This window comes from Anabrus simplex, chromosome 3 (assembly GCF_040414725.1).
Source record: "Anabrus simplex isolate iqAnaSimp1 chromosome 3, ASM4041472v1, whole genome shotgun sequence".
Taxonomy (NCBI): domain Eukaryota; kingdom Metazoa; phylum Arthropoda; class Insecta; order Orthoptera; family Tettigoniidae; genus Anabrus; species Anabrus simplex.
In genome coordinates this window covers 426,865,101-426,884,811 of record NC_090267.1, presented here as the reverse complement: position 1 = coordinate 426,884,811, position 19,711 = coordinate 426,865,101, and the positions used below count along the sequence as shown (strand labels likewise).

Below are 19,711 nucleotides of genomic sequence, written 5' to 3'. Positions count from 1 at the left end.
CTTCACATAATCGCTCGGGTGTGCAATGCAATATATTAATTTATGCATTTGCTAAGTAATGGCATCTAAGTGCATGACTGATTCATGCATGTGGAGCATGAGTTCATACTATTTTCGGAAGGCTTATCAGAGACCGATCATCTCACACTCATACTTTCTGCGAGGGAATAGAGATGTGTAATTTTTAACCTTGCAGCCTTGTATAGCAACAGTCGGGTTTTGAGACAAAAAGTGTTTATAATATATACCATAGTACTTCTGTATTGCCCAAGACATGTACAGTAGAATAAGCAGTTGTGACCAATTGTATCTCCTGATTTCTCCTGATTTTCATATCAGAATCTCCTGATTTTTGGTTTTGTAAAGTTGGCAGGTGTGTATGCTATCGTGTTTTGCTTTTGCAGATGACCTACCTCTGATGGGAGATGATAAAGTCAGCATAACCTACCTCATTCAACTTGCAGAAAGCTCTTTGGCATCCATTGGTCTAAGAACAAACCCAACAAAGAGTAAATTCATTTGTCTTGTAAATGGTAATTTTGAAGCAACCAAAATTACCACTGCAGGCAGTTCTATTATATATTCTTTGACAAATATTGATGAATGCATCAGATATCTTGGCGTTAACCTTAGTGATGAAATTGTTTTAGAAGAAGCTGCGTCATAAAGGATCTGAATATAAACATCAACAAATCGTGCAGTTCACCTATGCTGAAAGCTGATCAGAAACTCTCCATCATTAATTAGTATATTTGGCCAAGTCTCATATATCCCCTGCAGTGTGCACAGTTAGTAAAAATTTAAAATAGCTTTCTAGATGATGTAGGCCCTAGGTAAGTTACTGAGAGGAGCTGTGAAATAAATCATTGGGCTTCCTCACGACTGTCTAGATGGAATGATATATGCTCCAAGAAGTTGTCGCTGACTGGGCCTTGTGAAAGCTAAATGGGAGGCTTCCTTACAACACTTCAACATTTGTAACCGTCTGCTTCGATTCAAAGATGCCTAATTCCACTCTGTCAGAGACTTCCACAGTAAGAAGTCTGTCTTCAGCATTTTAAATATCAATGAAGCTGATTACAACAACTGGACTGGCAGGCAATTAAGAAAAGTCTTAAGGTAGAAATCCTTTCATAATTGGGGTTCTCACTCCTTGAGAGGAAAGGGCGTTTAAATATATGCTGACCTACCGAAAGCCAGCTTTTGGGTGAATAATCGTAATGGTGTATCGTTTCAGAGTGGACAAACGCCCTTAAAATGTCGTTCAACATCTCGGCGGTTCGAGCATTCGCTGGAAAGTGCACAAGTACAACACGCTGCAGTCATCCTGACTGTATCTGTCCCAAGGGAGCACTGCAAAGAAATAATCGTCATCACAGGGTTAGATCAGCTCTAGCTCTAGTGACAAGTTTATAAAGAAGTTCACTTTGTATCTTCTCTGGGGTCGAATACAAGTGCCGACATCATTGCCATTCATCCGAAAAAGCACACTGCTTTAGTATTGGATCACACCATTCGTTTTGAAAGAGACATTCAGCAGGCGATTGCGATTGACAGAGAAAAGAAATATATTCATGAACCATGCCTCCCATATTTAAGCAAATATTACAACATCCGACTTGCGTTGGTCAGTTAAAGGATTGCTTTTTGGTAGCAGAAGAGATACTACAAAATACACATGGAATATCGTGAAAGGGTTAGGTATTCCCAGAAATATACTTAACAATATCATAATAGTCATTATCAAAGACTTGTTAAGCATTCTGCACCACCACCTTTGTTTCATAATTGTTAATCTAGGCAACTTTGTGTGTGATAATCCCCTATGAATGTGTTGCATTCTGTAAAGTCCAAGGAATTTTCTTATTTGTGCATACGAATAGTTTTTATTTTTTTTTCCAAGTTGTAACATTATGTCTACTAGCGTCTTCTGGTAAATTCAGGATCCTTGTGGTCACACACAATACATGTGCTGATGTTCTTGTGAAAATATATATAAAAAAGCAGTTTACTTATTTTAATCCTTTATTGGATTGTTATTTGTTTTTATTTCTGTTCCAGCCGATATATGAGAAATGAGTGCCTCAATCACAAGTATTCCCATGATGCATTACTTCCAATCAGTAGACTGATCACAAATCTAGGAAATAAGATGCAAGTATGTACTCAGCGATATGATCGGCGTCCATATGGTGTTGGACTTCTAGTTGCAGGATATGATGTAAGTGATGTGTTTTTATGTGCTGTATTTTACTCACAGGTGTTATCTCATCACTTATTAGAACCCTGTACTTCCTTTTTTTATAATATATATGGCATTGATTGAACATCCCTTCTTTTATTTCAGAAGAGGTGTATATCAATGATAGTTCCTTTTTTTTTTTTTTTTGCTAGGGGCTTTACGTCGCACCGACACAGATAGGTCTTATGGCGACGATGGGATAGGAAAGGCCTAGGAGTTGGAAGGAAGCGGCCGTGGCCTTAATTAAGGTACAGCCCCAGCATTTGCCTGGTGTGAAAATGGGAAACCACGGAAAACCATTTTCAGGGCTGCCGATAGTGGGATTCGAACCTACTATCTCCCGGATGCAATGTTTTCTTGTTACAAATTCTTAGGAAACTCTTGTCACCATTTCACCTGAATATTGCATTACCTAATTAGGCTATTTAAGAAGAACTGAATAGATCAGTTGGCAGACGTGAAATGACTATAGAATACATCCGTAATTTTGTGGGTCCTCAGCGCTTTAGTTTGTTGTTCACCGAGTGAGTTGGCCATTAAATTTTGGTCACATAGGTGTGAGCTTGCTTTTGGGAGGTAGTGAGTATGAAGCACACTGTTGGGAGCCGTGTTCAAAGCTCATTGTCAGCAGGCCTGAAGATGGTTTTCTGTCGTTTCCCGTTTTCACACCAGGCAAGGCCACGTTGCTTCCTTCCCGCTCCTAGCCCTGTCCTGTCCCGTCATTGCCATAAGTTTTGTCTGTGTCGGGATGTTAAACAAATAGCCAAAAATAATGTAGCATATAGCACAAAGTTTTTGCGAGCAGGTTTCCAGTGCACTGAACGATATTTATTGCTGGTGAAACCTGACTGGAAGAAAAAAGGAAGTAGACTCGTAATGTTTTCAAGGACCATAGGCAAGAAAATATTCTGTTGTTAGTGTAGTGGCATTGATCTAGGTGACTGAAACCAGGAACAGCGAAAAGATTACTGCTCATTCCTTGCCATGGACAAAGCCATGGAAACTTCTAACATCAAGAGATCAATTTGTTTTGAATTTTAAGGCATTATCATTATATGATGTACACCCATGTTCATAAAATTTAGAACACCCTGAAAGACTAGAGATATGAAGTTCATATACACAGGTCATGTTCATTAGTATGTTCTGCAGAAACAGTTAGCATTTCAGACACCTAGGTTCAGCATGTGTCCTGTTGCCTAGTAGGCTCTGGGTTCTCCATGGGCACTGATAACTTGTTCCATGCATGACAGCATCGACGCGTATAAGGCGCGAATGGTGTCCTGGGGTATAGCCATCCATGCTGAAATTACCTGGTTTCATAGTTCATCTTTGGTGGTTAGCATTGGGGCACAGCGCCGCACCCGCCGTTTCACCGTATCCCACACATTTTCGATTGGCGACAAGTCCAGTGATTGGGTGGGCCAGGGCAAGAGTCTGACATTCTGTGACAAGAAGGCACGTGTTCGTGCACCACCATGTGGTCACGCATTGTCCTGCTGAAATATAGTGTCTGGGGTATCATGCAGAAAGGGTATGGCTATGGGTTGCAGGATGTCATTCATGTAGGTCAAACTGGTCACAGTGCCCTGGACACATACCAACTGTGATTTGTGATTCAACCATAAGACCTTGAGTTGGTGCTGTAAGTCTAGTGCGAATGCAGTCAATGTGATGCCTCTCCCCCTGTGTGCGGCGAACCAAAATGCACCCATTATTTTCAAGCAAACCGAACCTGGATTCATCCAAAAACACTGCCTGCTGCCATTCCTGTCCCCTGTGACGTTCCATACACCATTGCAAACTAGCATGTTTATGCACATTAGTCAACGGTAGCGGAGATGTGGACGATGCGCCAGTAACCCAGACTGTAATAAACGGCGACGGACTGTCACTCCTGATAGTGTACGATGGGTTATACTCTTCCACTGTTGCGCCAGACCTGAGGAGGATGCAGATCTGTCTTGCAATGCCATTCGGTTGAGGTGTCGATCTTCTCGGGGGGTTGGTCTGGGTGTTGTGACCAGTGGAAGTAATTTACATAAAACAAGCTAGAAATGCACCAAAAAACATAATGAAGGAACAAATAAAAAAACAAGAGAGAGACATGACGAAAATAAAAACAGCACAATATACAATATTTACATCATCATACGGAGCAATAAACCACTCGCTGCGATAAAATTCAGCAAAAACACGGGTTAATACAAAACATTATTGAATCTAAAAACTGTGTTAACCTAAAGGCCGGCCTCCCCTGATTTACTTTTAACACCAACATGTTACAATTGACATGTATACAGTAAAACTTCCTTAATTCAAAGTCGTTGGGGATAAAAAATCGGACTTCGAATTACGTGGTTTTGAATTAACCGCCAATTCAGGCGTGCCAACCCTTGCTGCGTTACAAAATATTCTAAGGCCTGTTACTGATTCACCTTGATTCACAGTTCAAACCTTTCAAATGCCATGAAAAAAACAATTTCCAAAATCTATCCAAAAAGGTGCGTTTATAGTATTCAAATAATGCACTTGGATAACTCACTGACAAACATAAAATCACGCAACGAAAGAAAGAAAAAAAAAGACGATTGCAAGGAGAGGAGAACTCTATGCTGGCTCCCATGTGCAAGTGCTTTATTCATTGGATTTCTGTACTGTATGTATCCTAGATGCCTTGTACTTACACAGAAAGTACCCGATGCCCTTAAAATATCGTGGCTAACCGAACTTTCCTATGACTCTATCCTTGTACGATTTCCCGCCATGGCACTTCTCTCGTACTTCAGAAAAGTAAACACTTGCCGCATCACAAAATATTCTAAGACCCATTAATGCGTGCAATCACCTCGATTCACAGTTTAAACCTTTCAGATGTCATGAAAAAAACTATATCCGAAATGTATCCAACAAGCTGCATTTACGATGTTCAAAAATGCACTTGGATAAATCACTGACAAATATAACCTCACGCAACGAATGAAAAAAATCACACAATTCAAAGACGAGGATAAATTATGCTGGTTCCCCTGTGCAAATGCATTACCGTTTTACTGTCAATTTTAAGGTTTAACGGTATATAACTTAAACTCACTCATTCAAACCGGTAAACTAAAAGTGATCACCGACATAATGGACCAACACAAAATTCTTATCATGGGATTACAGGAAATTAGAAACACTGACCAGGATGCCTTGGAATCTCAAGGGTACAGACTTTATAAAGGTATACCCGGGTAGAGAGTGATGAAGAATGTCCCACAATTTGGAACAGGATTTTTGGTCAGCCTTAAAATAATATACTCAGTTCAAGAATTCAGATCACAGTCTCCACGACTCTCAACGCTCACCTTAAAGGCATCTAATAAAATCTATACTATAATAAATGCCCATGCTCCCACTGATGATAAAAACAACTCCTCAAAAGACCAGGAGGAAACAGGAGAATTTTGGGACCTACTATTGGACCAGACCATAGATAACATCCCCAAACACCATATAAAATTATTAATAGGCGACTTCAACGCTCAACTAGGCAGAGAAAGAAAATACCGTGACATCATCGGAAAATGGCCAGCACACAAGAAAACAAATAAAAATGGAGAGAGACTAGTTGACCTGTGTAGAAAACCATAATTTAATCTCAAAATCTACATGTTTTAAGAGGAAACCTCAAAAACTCAAAACATGGAAACACCCTGACTACACTAAAGGAGAATGGCAACTGGACCACGTCTGCATGGACAAATACCACCACAAAGAGATCTATAACGTCAAAGTCCTCCGAGGAATAGACACAGGTTCAGATCACTACGTAGTTAAAATTAAAATTAAACTCACTCCCCAGAGGAGACAACAAACGCAAGCCCTTAAAACTAAAAGAAAAATAGATCCTACCCAGCTAATCAACAACAAAAATTACCAGAAAGTAACTGAAAAAATAAAAATCACAGACAAACTTGAAGACTTAGTACACAACCTTAAACAAATTGCAGAAGACCTAGCTCCAATTAAACCACGTAAAAAACACCAATGGTGGAACAGTGAATGTGATGAAACAGTGGAGAAAAGACATCAGGCATGGCTATTACATCAGTCCCAAAAGACAGAAATATCCTATCAAAAGCTAGTAAAACAGAGAAAAGAAACTACCCAAGTCTTAAGAAGAATAAAAAGACAACATCATAAGGACACCCTGCAGTTAATTGAAGAACAGTTCAGTAAAACTAAATCAAGGGACTACTACAAAACCTTCAGAAAGCAGCTCCAAAAATATGAACCCCCGACCCTACTGATGAAGGATGAAGATGGTAAGCTGGCCCATAACAATAAAGACAATGCAGAAATTCTGGCTAAACATTTCAACAAGCTTTTAAATTGTGAGGAACCTACAGAACTCCTTCATTTGGACACCAACACCCCGATAAAAACATCACCAGAAAACATCAATCCCCCCACAATAAAGGAAGTCTACCAAGCTCTGAATAAATTAAAAAACTACAAAGCGCCAGGAGAAGATCAGACCTTTGCGGAAATCTGGAAATATGCAGGAACCTCAGCAAAAGTTGCCCTCCATCAACAACTTGTCTCTATCTGGATTAAAGAAGAACTACCAGAACACTGGACAACAGCCCTCATTCATCCTCTGCACAAAAAAGGGGACAAAACCGACCCTAATAACTACAGGGGAATCTCTCTCATAGACATAACATACAAAATATTTTCAATAATCATCCTTAATAGGATAAGTTTACAACTTGAGAAAGAACTAGGAGAATATCAAGGAGGTTTCAGACCCTGGAGGAGCTGTCCTGATCAGATCATGAGTCTTAAGTTGATAATGGACTATAACAGGAGAAGAAACAGAGATATGGTGATAACATTTGTAGATTTCAAGAAAGCTTATGATTGCATCCATAGAGAATCTCTGTTTAAAATTTTAAGACACCTTGGACTACACCCCAAATTAATAAACATGATAAAATTGACTCTCACCAATACCAAGTCAGAAGTGAAGTTTAGGGGTGAAACATCAGAGACATTTGAAATTAAAACTGGACTACGGCAGGGAGATGGGCTCTCACCACTATTATTTAACTGTGCTCTAGAAATGGTAATGAGGGAATGGTTTAGAAAATGTCCCCCCAAAATAAAGATTGGCCGAAAAATCAAAACAAATTGCCTGGGTTTTGCTGACGATTTAGCATTACTAGCAGTGGACATAAAAGAAGCAAAAACCCAGATATCAGAACTTCAAAACATTGCAAATAAAATTGGCCTCAAAATATCATTTGAAAAAACAGAAATTATGCCCCAAAAACCAACACAGCTAAAAGAAGTCACCATAAATGGTAATAAAATCAAAATAGTAACTCAGTTTAAATATCTTGGAGAAGTAATAACACATAACTTAAATGAAAAAATCTCAATCCAAGTAAGAACAAATAGATTAGCTAAAGCACAAAAATTAACATGGGATATCTACAAAAAGAAATGTCTATCAATAAATACAAAAATAAAACACTACAACACAGTTATAAAACCGGAAGCTACATATGCAGCAGAAACACTCTTTTACCTGAATAAACAATCAAAGACTGACAGACTTCAGAAAATTGAAAGGAGGATTGGAAGAACCTGTATCAACAAAAAATATCAGAAAGATGGACAGTGGCGGTTAATACCTAACAAAGTCGTGTACAGATACTATGCGTAAGAGGAGACTGGGATTCTTTGGACATATCATGAGGATGCAGGACTCGAGACTTCTGAAACAACTAGTACAACACAATCTCGTCTCAAAAAATACCACAACAGGATGTAAATGGATCAGAGAAGTAAGAGAGGATCTGAAGGAAATAGGCCTTACAACAGAAGACACCAAAAATAAGATAAAATTGAATACAAAACTCAAGAGTACAAACCTCCGCTTTACCCTTACACAAAACAAACCAACAACACGCACATTTTCAACTGAGGAAAGGGCACGAAGATCGGAGCGTCTGAAGAAGTACTGGGAGGACCGCAAAGCCCGAACAATCCCTTCAAAGAGACCTGAACGACGGACTGACTAAAGTGATCCTATGTGGTCATAAAAGAAGAAGAAGAAGAGATATTAAGGTAATTTTTTGGACACACATGTATGAAAAGCCTGTTAATCCAGTTTCTTGATTTACAGAAGTTGTAGACTTACAATTTTCAGCACTGTGGATAATTAAAAAGTGGTGCAATGTATCCTCATAGGGGGAGGATACTTTGCACGACTTAATGAATAACATGGAAAATGAGGCAGGACATGACAATGGAGCATAGTTAGCACATTTAAATGTTACTTTACACCATAGTAGTATGTCAGCATTATACAGTATTTCTATTACAGTGATTAGACAAATAGAAATTTGGAATTTAAACATTTAAAAAATTGTTTCTGAACACTTTTCAGTTTTTTGTCTCACTATTCACCAACACAAAATCGAAACACACTACAAACGAAACTTTGCTATGTCCAACTGTGTAGCAGTTTGGGAACTGAAAAATATCCACGGTTATTAATTGGCGTCGGTGGTTTAATGGCGCCCAAAGTGTCCTCCCAACTGTACTCCATACTGTCAACAGTTGTTGGCCGCTTCCATGCTCTTGCAGATCGTTCCATTGATGATATAACCACAGCATCTGAAGTAAAAGAAACTATTTTACTAGGAAAGAGCTCGTCTTCATAACTGAAAATAACAAACTCGCCTTTCTTTCTCTTGATAGGTTGCCACTTTTCTCCACTTTCCTCCACTTCTTCAGTTTCAGACAATCCAACGTGTGAAGAACTTGATGAGTCTTGAAGCGAAAGTGTAATACTTTCTTTTTCTGATTCAGACTCTGTTACGCTTAAATGAGATTCCCTCTCTTTTTATCTGGCATTGTTGCTGTTAATTTCATTGTTTTCTTGGAACTTGGTTTTGAAGGGCCTGCGTCAGCCAAATCTTCTGCACAGATCTCATGAGCAATACTCTTCCCGGCTAGAACGTCAGCTTTCCTTCTTTTTCTTTGGGTGTTGCCATTTACTATGCTACATCTCTTTTCGGTCAAAAACTCCCTGTAGCTATTTTCGATACTACCGCCTGTTTCACAACCCTTGTCAGGAAGACGCTCTAACAGTTCATTAACATCACAAGGATGAATGCCACATTTCCGGAAGCCAGATTTTAGATTTTCTTCTGTGTGTGGAGATATTGCATCCATCAACTGGTTCAATAGCCAGAGAAAAGTGTTGCTTTTGCAACACTGCACTATGAATTCCAGCTTCACTCTCTTTGTACTGACCCAAAATCTTCCTCCATGCAGCTTTCATTGGCTGGAAAAAGGCTACATCCAGCGGCTGTGTTAGGTGGGTACTGTTTGCCGGTAAGCAAACAAACTGAATATCATTCTCTCTGCACAACTGTAAGACAATTGGTGTAATATGGGACGACAAGTTGTCCCCTATAAGTACTTTCTTCCCTACCAGTTTCTTTAATCTTTGGAGCATAAGACTTTGAAACCAGTCAGTGAAAATTTCTGCAGTAAACCATCCAGATTTGGAATTATTCTATCTGCATCCTGTTGGACCTCCTTCACGCCAAGTTGACCACATATTCTGTGATCGGTAAACCACGTATGGGGGAAGGAGTTCACCAGCAGCTGAGCCACAAATCATGACAGACACACTTGCCTTTGAAGCAGTATGAATATTTTCCGGGTACTTCACACCTCTCTTAGTTATAACACTTTTGGAACCTGGGTCGTCTGTGAGGTTACTTTCATCATAATTCCATATGTTTTGCGGAGGGACCCCCTCCAGTGTGCCCCTCATATTACCTACATATTCTTGGAGAGTTTCTTTGTTTATTGATGCCCTAGATCTGTTTATATTTGCAGCAAATTGTACAGTGAGTTCTGGATGTCTCTTTAAAAAGCTTTTCACCCACTCTTTTCCTGGTAGGTTGTTTTTAAATTGTTTGACTTCCCTGCCCATCCTACCCAGATAAGCACTAATAATGCACCGCATTTCAAATTCATCAATAGGAAATTCAAACTCACTCATAGCAACAACACAGTCTGAAAATATGTTCTCTTCTTTTTCGCTGAAAATATGTGGTTTTCCAGGAATAGAAGAGTGGTGTCCTTTTATTTTGTTAATAATAGTTCGCCTAGGTATACCAAAATGTGCTTCTGCGGCCCTGGTCGACATAATTCCAACCCGAACGGCTGTCAGACATTCATTCATCTTCTCCAGAGAATAGTCTGCATAACGCCTGCTCCCAGGTTTTCTGACGAATTTTCTCGGCATAGTTCGTCTGCAACACAACAGAATTACATATCTGAGTAGTGTGTTTGATCATATGTTAATACCATACCTAACATAGTTCATATAATTAAAATATACTTATTTTAAAATGTTGGGGTTACTTTGCTCCACTTTCATGCTGGTGCAAAGTATCCCCAAGTAGCTCAGAATGTTGACATGCATATGCTTTCACTCGAACTGTGCATTTCCAGCTTACTGTTTTAGAATAAACAGTATAATTCTCAGATGGTGGCTTATAAAGGTATTAAGTACAATTGGTCTTACCTGATTAGCACATCAGCAAGTATAGGATACACACAAAAGTTAAAATAAGAAAAAATCACACGTCTTAGAGCTTGAAATTCAGTGGAGGCTCACAAGAGAACACAGCATTCTGGGAGGATTCTGTAACTTCAAAAAGTACCACAGTAATGACATCTATTTGGAAAGTTACAAACTAAATCAAACTAGTTCACGTTATACTTGTCAGAGGTCATTCAATGCCATTCGGCAAGTGGTGCAAAGTAACCCTTGTAGGCGCAAACTACGGTATTTTTTGGATTGCTGTACTGTTCGCATTTTTAGATGCCTTGTACTTGTACGAAAAGTGTCCGACGTTCTTAAAACATTGTGGCTTATCAAACTTTCCTATACCGGGCGAGTTGGCCGTGCGCGTAGAGGCGCGCGGCTGTGAGCTTGCATCCGGGAGATAGTAGGTTCGAATCCCACTGTCGGCAGCCCTGAAGATGGTTTTCCGTGGTTTCCCATTTTCACACCAGGCAAATGCTGGGGCTGTACCTTAATTAAGGCCACGGCCGCTTCCTTCCAACTCCTAGGTCTATCCTATCCCATCGTCGCCATAAGACCTATCTGTGTCGGTGCGACGTAAAGCCCCTAGCAAAAAAAAAACTTTCCTATGAGGAGGGGATAAAGATTCTCACTTCCGTGTGCATTGCATTACAGTGCAATGAGCCCCACCCTTGTACGATTCTCCGGCTGGCACTTTCTCCTTTAAAACCATAAGACCGTTTGGGCTCGGCATTAAAAGAAAGCAATGCAGTTTCATCGGCAATGACAATATTGTTCAGTGCCTATGAATTGATTATATGAGCCACGCTTTTTCATCAACTGTCGGCATCGCCAGTGTTCGCGGATTCTATTTTTTTCGCACACTGCCTGCTGCTTGATATTACGGCGTTCCTTAAAAGGTTGAATACAAAAGAATTCCGATTTCATTCAACCTAGCAATTATAAAGCACACTGTAGACACACCGAAGTGAGTGTAAGTGCGGAAAGCTACTCCTCCACGTTCCGGAACATGCGTTCTATCATGACACGGATAAATTTTGAATTTAACTTACTCTGTAAATTACTATTGTTTTAAAATATACAGGCAGTTTCGAATTAAGTCTGAATTTCGGTAATGTACTTCGAATTATGAATTATCCGTATTTCAAATTTAACGATTTAAATAACATGCAAAACCGTATCTCATGTTTCCAGGAACGAGAGCTTCTTCGAATTAGGTGGGATTTTGAATTAACCGATTTTGAATTATTGAGGTTCTACTGTATTGTTATTGTCTCTTCCAATTGACTTTGCATGTTAAATCAGAATGTTGAGGTTAACATTTTTAAAATGTTGGCGTGTTTTCCACTCCAAGTGGAAAACATGTCAAGTCAATTCGTTGTTCATGAGATGTCGGCACATCTTCGCCAACTTCCGTGCTGCTTCCATTCCAACGGATAGCCTAAACAACGCAAACGACGTACTTCTTGTGAAGTAGGATTACAGTTACAATACTCCGCAATACTCATTTTCTTTGTTATAAGCTACAAATGCAGTACACGCATGTATGTCATGTCATTAATGGACATTTTATTTTGTCACCATAATCATTGCGTGTGTCTTGCCATTTTTACTAAATCTTTTAGCTGAAGATGTTCCATAATCAGAACAAAACATGTCCTATTTAATATAGGCCCCTATATCTAGAGATTAGGCTGAATTATATCATGTAAACAATAAAATTATTATAAAAAATTGACAAGTATTGGAAGGTGGGAATCTCCTTATAACTTAACCTTAGTTGTGTTGAGCCAATATGGGACCAAAAAAATGAGATATATAAGCCGTAATTAATGATATTATATAAAAGCCTTGTTTGTGGGATGGCTCATCAAAGGAATTCAGAGATAAAGCAAAGAAAGCTGACAGTTTCCAGGAACTCGAAATTATCTATATGTAATTGTTCCCGTGAGTGCATCAAAAAAAATACTAGCATGTGACAAGTGATGATTTCGCCTGCACATTATCTCAGGCTTGGTTTTTCAAACTTTTTCGCTCCCCTACTAGCCATTTCGATGTGATGATGTTTCTACTTTTTAAAAGTGAGATAAAATTCATGTACAAAAAAGAAACAATTTCTCAGTCATGAATTATACTTAGCACACCTCACAGCTTCAGCCACCCTTTTACCATTAGAATGGGATTCCTTCCTTAAACGCAGTAGGGATAAAGTAGACAACTTAATGGAAAAGAAACAAGTCACACTAAACAAGAAACTAGAGAACCTAAAAGAGGATAATCCAAAAAAAGGGAATAAGTTACAGTTTAAACCAACCTTTGATCAAAACAGATACCCACTTTCAGTCGAAAACTTATCAGAAACAGTTTTCACAGATCAAGAATTACAAATATTAGGTAAAGGCCTGAATTATAATTGGCACAGCTCCAACAAAAGTAAGGAGCTGACCCTCACTTTAGCAGAAACCGAAGCAGCCATGCAGATTCTCCCAGCCAAAGTACAGATTGACTTGAGATACGAAGCAAAGAAAAAAATCCCTTCCCTAATAAACGGATTTAAGAAAAATAACAACACTAGGATAAACAATGAACTACAACCCAAAATCAGGCAAAGTGACGTAGCTGTGACTAAAGCGGATAAAGGAGGAACTGTAGTCATTTGAAACAAAACTGACTATATTGAGAAACCGAAACCTTTTTCAATAATAATAATAATAATAATAATAATAATAATAAGTTCAAGATCGTAGGTAAAGATCCCATCTTATGGATTCATAGAAATTTGAAAGGAATACTCAAACTACTTTCCTTCTAAGTGAGCAGGAATCACAAAAGCTGGTAAATATGAACCCAGGACTCCCTATGGCAAGAGCCATGCCCAAATTGCATAAAAAGGATATACCTATTAGACCAGTAATTAATTTCCACAAGATCCCCACTTATAAAACATCACAGTACATTCATAAGTTTTTAACACAAAACTATGTTTTTCATTCTAACACTGCCGTAAAAAATTCTAGTGACTTCTGTAAGATGATTAAGGACTTCAAACTCAAACCTTCTCATGTTACTTGTTCATTTGCTATAAAAGACATGTATACTAATATCCCCATAGAGAAGACTATTAAGAACACAAACGGATCAGCATATCCGAAATAGAAGAGTTCTTTACAATCCTTAAGTTTGTACTTAACCAGAACTACTTTTTATTTAACAACAAGATATACCAACAAGATGGCCTCCCCAGGGGAGCACCAGCCTCAGGCATATTAGCTAATATACCGTACACTTGGATCACTTAGAACATTCCCGTATTGTAGACCACATTAAAGGGCTTGATTTGTGGGTACGCTATGTAGATGATACATAAATGCTATAATTAATAAGGATCTGAATGATAGTCTTAGTATTTTGAACTTCCTGAACACCTTAGATCCTAGTATACATTTTACTATTGAAGGAGAGAAAAGCGGTTCGATCAACTTTTTAGATGTTACAACAACTAGAAAAGGGAACCAATTTTACTTTGGAATACATAGGAAGCCTACATTTAATCCAACCAAGATTCATAATAACTCTCTACATCCCGACTCAAAGAAAAAAATCTGCGTATTATAGCTTTATTAATAGGGTCTTCGAAATTCCGTTAACCAACAGAGAGAGAAATAAAGAACTAGCTTTCATCCGACAACAGGCCTTGATTATTAACGGGTTAATCAATAAGCGTAAATATAAACAACGGGCAAATTTAATAAAACATTCAGAGAAAACAAAAAAGTATGTTAGGTTCACCTACAACAATCCTAACATTTACGTAATTACAAATTTATTTAAGAAAATACGACGTCAAGGTAGCATTTTCAACAAACAATAACACTAGGCACGGGTTTTTCAACAACATGGTTAATAAAAACAAAGAAGAATGTTTCCAGGATTCAGGAATTTATAAGTTGATCTGCAATCAGTGCAAGGCCACATATGTGGGGCAATCCGGTCGGAACTTTGCAATAAGGTACCATGAACACGTCAATGCGGAAAAATATAGGTTTTCCGCCATGGGAGTACATATGAAAGAGACGGGTCATAAATTTACAGATATCAAACAAAACCTTGTAATTGTTAATAGAATAAATAAAGGTAGACTGATGAATAGTTTAGAAAATATTCACATTTTTCTGGATAAGTTCATCAATAAGGACAAGAACTTAAATGAGATGAATGAACAAAGAAATCCCTTATACGATCATATATTGAGATACATGGATTCATTAGGTAGGAATCAAACACGCCCAGCAATTGTAACAAGCAAGCACGAGGGCCCTACGTCACAGACAGAAGCCACCTCCTTGCGAGAAACAACAAATGACGACACGACCTCGCTTCCCCTCCCCCCTCCGAATCAAGCTAACATACAAACCACATCACACTGCTATTATACAAGGTCGCGGCCAGTAGTATCAGACCCACACCCGTAATTACGGCAAGTAAAGGAAATGAATTGGACAGGTGTAAGTTCAAAATTTCTCAATTACCATTATTCTAAATAATTTCCTTAGGAAACACTTCCCCAGGCAATTTCAGCTAATAGACGCATATTTCTTTTCGTCGGTTACAGATCATACAACAAGCTATCCAACCTGATATGTTTATGAATACGATTCTTAATTCAACCAACCACGAATATAGCCTTTCCACTTAGAAAAGGATAAACAAGAGGATCAGCCTTTTTAGTACAGTACAAAGTGACAAGGCAGAAATCTAGAAGTCAAGTGAAGAAGAAGCATATTTCAGCAAAAATATTTCTTCAGTATCACAACACCAATTTTTTAGTCTTTTAAACAAGTGATTTTAATAAGCCTTTGGGACCTAAAGTGATAACAAAGACATTTTAGCTCATAGATAGTATTTTAATTCATTTTAAAGTTTAACGTCCTTAACAACCATCCCCCCCCCCCCCCTCGTCACACACTACATTTCTTTCCCCCTCCAACCCATAAGTCTTTTACTAACATTAGTTTTTAAAGTCAACAAAAATTTAACTATGTGATTGCTTTATGCTGTTTTATCTAAGATTTGTGTATGCAGCTGATGATGATCGCAAAGCGATCGAAACATGTCCTGTTATTCTTAATGATTTTATAAATTGCCAAAGGCAAAATAAAAGAAAGGTATCGAGTAGGTGGAAATATTATCTTATATTTATTAGACTAAGCGGTAATGGTGAAAATTCGTGACGTGATAAGTGAGGTAATTTTATATAGATTTAATATGATGAGGATCTGGACTTCGAATTTACGACGTGCTAAGCAGGAATACATGTTAATAAGGAATGCATTAACGAGGTTTCACTGTAAATGCATATAAAAATAAGAAAAGAATGGAACAGGAAATTTTAATAACAAATTATAAACATCTTAATCAGTTCATTGCTTATATATAATGTGGTATTAAGAAAATCTTAATCTAGCAATAATGACAATAGGAGAAATTAATAATTGAAGCCTCAGTTGTAATAAACCATGGGTAATATATGCACCCTAGATAACAAAGTCTTTCATTTTAACTGTAACATGCTATTTACATAGAATATTTAATATTGTAGTACGAGAAGACTTTGTAGAAACCTTATAAATGAAACCATACCTTAACCCCTAAGCGATGGGGAACATTTGAGTGCCGTTTCACCCAGCGAATGGAGGTGATAAGGTGTGAGCACTAAGAAAATGCAGCAATCTATTTCAAAATTCTCTGTTGCAACAGTTTAGTTCAGATTATTTTCAAATATTTAGATCAAAAGAATGTAGTTTACGTTCATTGATTTTATATTTACCTTATAGTCTACTAATGGAGAAGAGACCTTCCACATTTTGCATGGAATGAAAGTGACGTTTATGTATTTGCATGGGTTGTTTCACAATGCAATGAAAACTAGGGTAATCGTTGCCTCGGAAACTTAGAGCAGAAGAACCGGGAACAATAGTTCTAAGATTCTTTTAGCACAAATCGCAGGTTAATGGGGCAGTTGGTTCATGAGAAAGAGGGCATGTATTTTGGCATGATTCATCGTCCATTACTTGATCTTGCACACCATGCACTTTCATTCTGTATGTTATGCGTCCACTCTCGCTTTGCTCAGTTCAATCTGGCGTAGTGCTGTTATCGTCTGGTGTATTAAACTTAATTATTTCTCTTTCATTCAAACTGCACTGTGCCATGCTTCTTCTCCATGCAGTATCGTATTTCAAAGTGACAGTAAGTCAAGTAATTATGAGTAAGAGGTTTCAAGGCATTGAAAGAATTACGGGAATCCTCACCAGATGATGTCAACATTCATATCAATGAAAAGGTGGTGATTTATACTTTCAGTCTGCATAAGGAAACATTGTTAGTGTTTCATACGTCTGCCAGAATGCTGCAGAAATTTGTCTTTATGCTCTCAAGTGGAAGGAGGTCAGGCCATTCAAACTCTTTAAAAGGAAAAAAAAAATAATGCTGATTTGGACTGATTCATACATACAGTACAACTACTTTAAAATTTTACAAGCTAGAACAAAACGAAGTTAAATCTACTGGGGTGTATACTACGCATGGAGGTCAGCAGCATGTGAAGAAAAGGAGGTCTGTATGACATACAGAGGTCAGCCTCAAGGAGTTAAGTAAAATCCCCCATTGTGACTTAAGAGAAAGTTTCATTAGTGTGCATATCCTGTACTGGGGAAAATATTCGCGCCGCTTGAAAAAGAGTTGCAGATAATCTGAAACACCTCTTGCTCCATGTTTCTTGTCACCTGTAGCCTTTATCTTTAGTCAGACATGAACTAAACAGGGGTTTCTCTGTCTCTTGCCAGTGTGACAAGCTTCCCCACATAAACAGTGAGCGAGCTTCAGTTACAATAAACAGTGAGTAGAATACAGACCCTAGATAACATCTTTCATTTTAACTGTAAAATGCTGTTTACATAAGATATTTAACATCATAGTACAAGAAGACTTTTCAGAAACTTCATATTCAATTTACGATTTGGTTTCATTGGTGTGCATAACATGTATCGGGGGATTTTTTTAAAGACTTTGTAGTACACTTAACGGCACATTTGATGCTACCATCACTTAGTTTAAGAATTAAGCTAGCAGATGGTGCTGACATTGATCCCATGTTGTTCACTTGTCCTGTAAAATAGTACAGTGCGACATGATATTGATTCCTGGAGAACATAACATATGCTAAACGATTCTTCACTAAATCTCCTGAAGATTATGAAAGTGGGAAAAAATGCACTGTAAAATTATGTTACCTTTGCTGCTAACTTTATCAGACTGTCTCCATTTTGTATCATCCTCAGAAAACCTCTCTGGAAGGAGGATTTCTCTTCTCACATTAACATTCAAGAAAAAGGGGGTGTGGTAGTCATTTTGGTAAAGGACTGACTGAAATCTGCCTAACAATCTGGATATCTGTTAATGAAGAAAGTGAAGTTATTCTTTGATAATTTTCATTGACATCTAACTGACTGATGGGATATTTTTCTTTTATATACTTATGCAATTTCAATACGTTTGGGTCTCAGATTTGTTTTCTATTTTTAATGAAAGTTACCAAGGTTCTGTTTAAGTGGCTATCAATTATTTGTGAGCTCTGTCAGCATCTGGGTCATTACATTAGATATTCAGAAAGAAAACTTTCAAGACCACGATAAATTTTTATGCTATCAGTGAAACTAAAGATGATCTGTTGTGAGAATACAAGATAAGGAATACAGTGCCAATTGTATGTGTAGTGAAGGCAGTGATACTAGTAACAGAAGTAATCCTAAAATATTTTACACCGAATATTCTGTTGTTGAAGTTCAGATTGTTATGATGCTCAAGTCCATTAATGAAATATATTGCTATTTAAAAAAAGAAGAATATGTGAAAGAAGATTTTTATCCATGTCTGTTACCTTCTTTTACATTATTTTGTAACATGTGAGGATACTATAATCTTTAACATCTTTGTGTAAAAGCTTCTTCTTCTCCTGTTTCTTCCTGACTTTTATCCCAGTTTATTGGGGTGAGTACTTTATGTAGATTTAGCCTAGTTTTATGACCGGTTATCCTTCCAAGCACCAACTCTATATGGAGAGAGGTACTCACATTTGTGTGTTTCTGTGGTGATCGTTAGTGTGGCAAAGTGTGTTGTATGTAGATGAAGTGATGTTTTTACGGAACACAGTTACCCAGTCCTTGAGCCAGAGTGGCAGAGTTAAATTCTCAGCCTGACTGGGAATCGAACCTCGGGCCCTCCGAACCAAAAGCCAGTATGCTGACCATTCAGCCAACGAGCCAGCTATGTGTGATTCTTAACTGCATTTCAAAATTAACCCCTTTGATATGTGTTTTTTCTGGTTTACTGAACTTGAGTGATGATGTGGATTCTTAATTTCAAAATAAACCCCTTTCATATGTGTTTTTTCTAGTTTACTGAACTTGAATTATGATGTTTGTTGAAATAAGCAGCGCTTATATTAAGCCTATAAACATGCTTAGAACAATTAAATACAGTAAGTAGAAAATTGAACACACAATAAATACTGATCTGCATTTAGTGCTGTCAGTCAGGTGGCAGATTTCCTGTCAGTTGTTTACCTAGTCCTCTCATAAATGATTTCTAAAACATTTGAAATTTATCAAACATCTCCCTTAAGGGATTCTAACCCCTAATTCCTCTTCGTATAAATGAATATTTGCCCCAATTTTACTCCTTGAATTCCAAGTTTATCTTCGTTTATGATACTCTCTACTTTTAAAACGTCCTATCAAGCTTATTTGTACCAATATAACACATCTCCCCACTGACAGCTCGGA

At 37.9% G+C, this 19,711-nt stretch overlaps 1 protein-coding gene across 1 annotated transcript in view; it reads left to right on the top strand.

Annotated features, from left to right (window-relative positions):
• The window catches only part of Prosalpha6 (Proteasome alpha6 subunit), an 86,083-nt gene that overhangs the window by 24,811 nt on the left and 41,561 nt on the right, over nucleotides 1-19,711 (top strand). Inside the window, exon 3 of the mRNA XM_067143409.2 lies at nucleotides 2,062-2,221. Within this exon, the coding sequence (XP_066999510.2) occupies nucleotides 2,062-2,221 (160 nt within the window). The remainder of the gene's footprint in view (nucleotides 1-2,061; nucleotides 2,222-19,711) is intronic.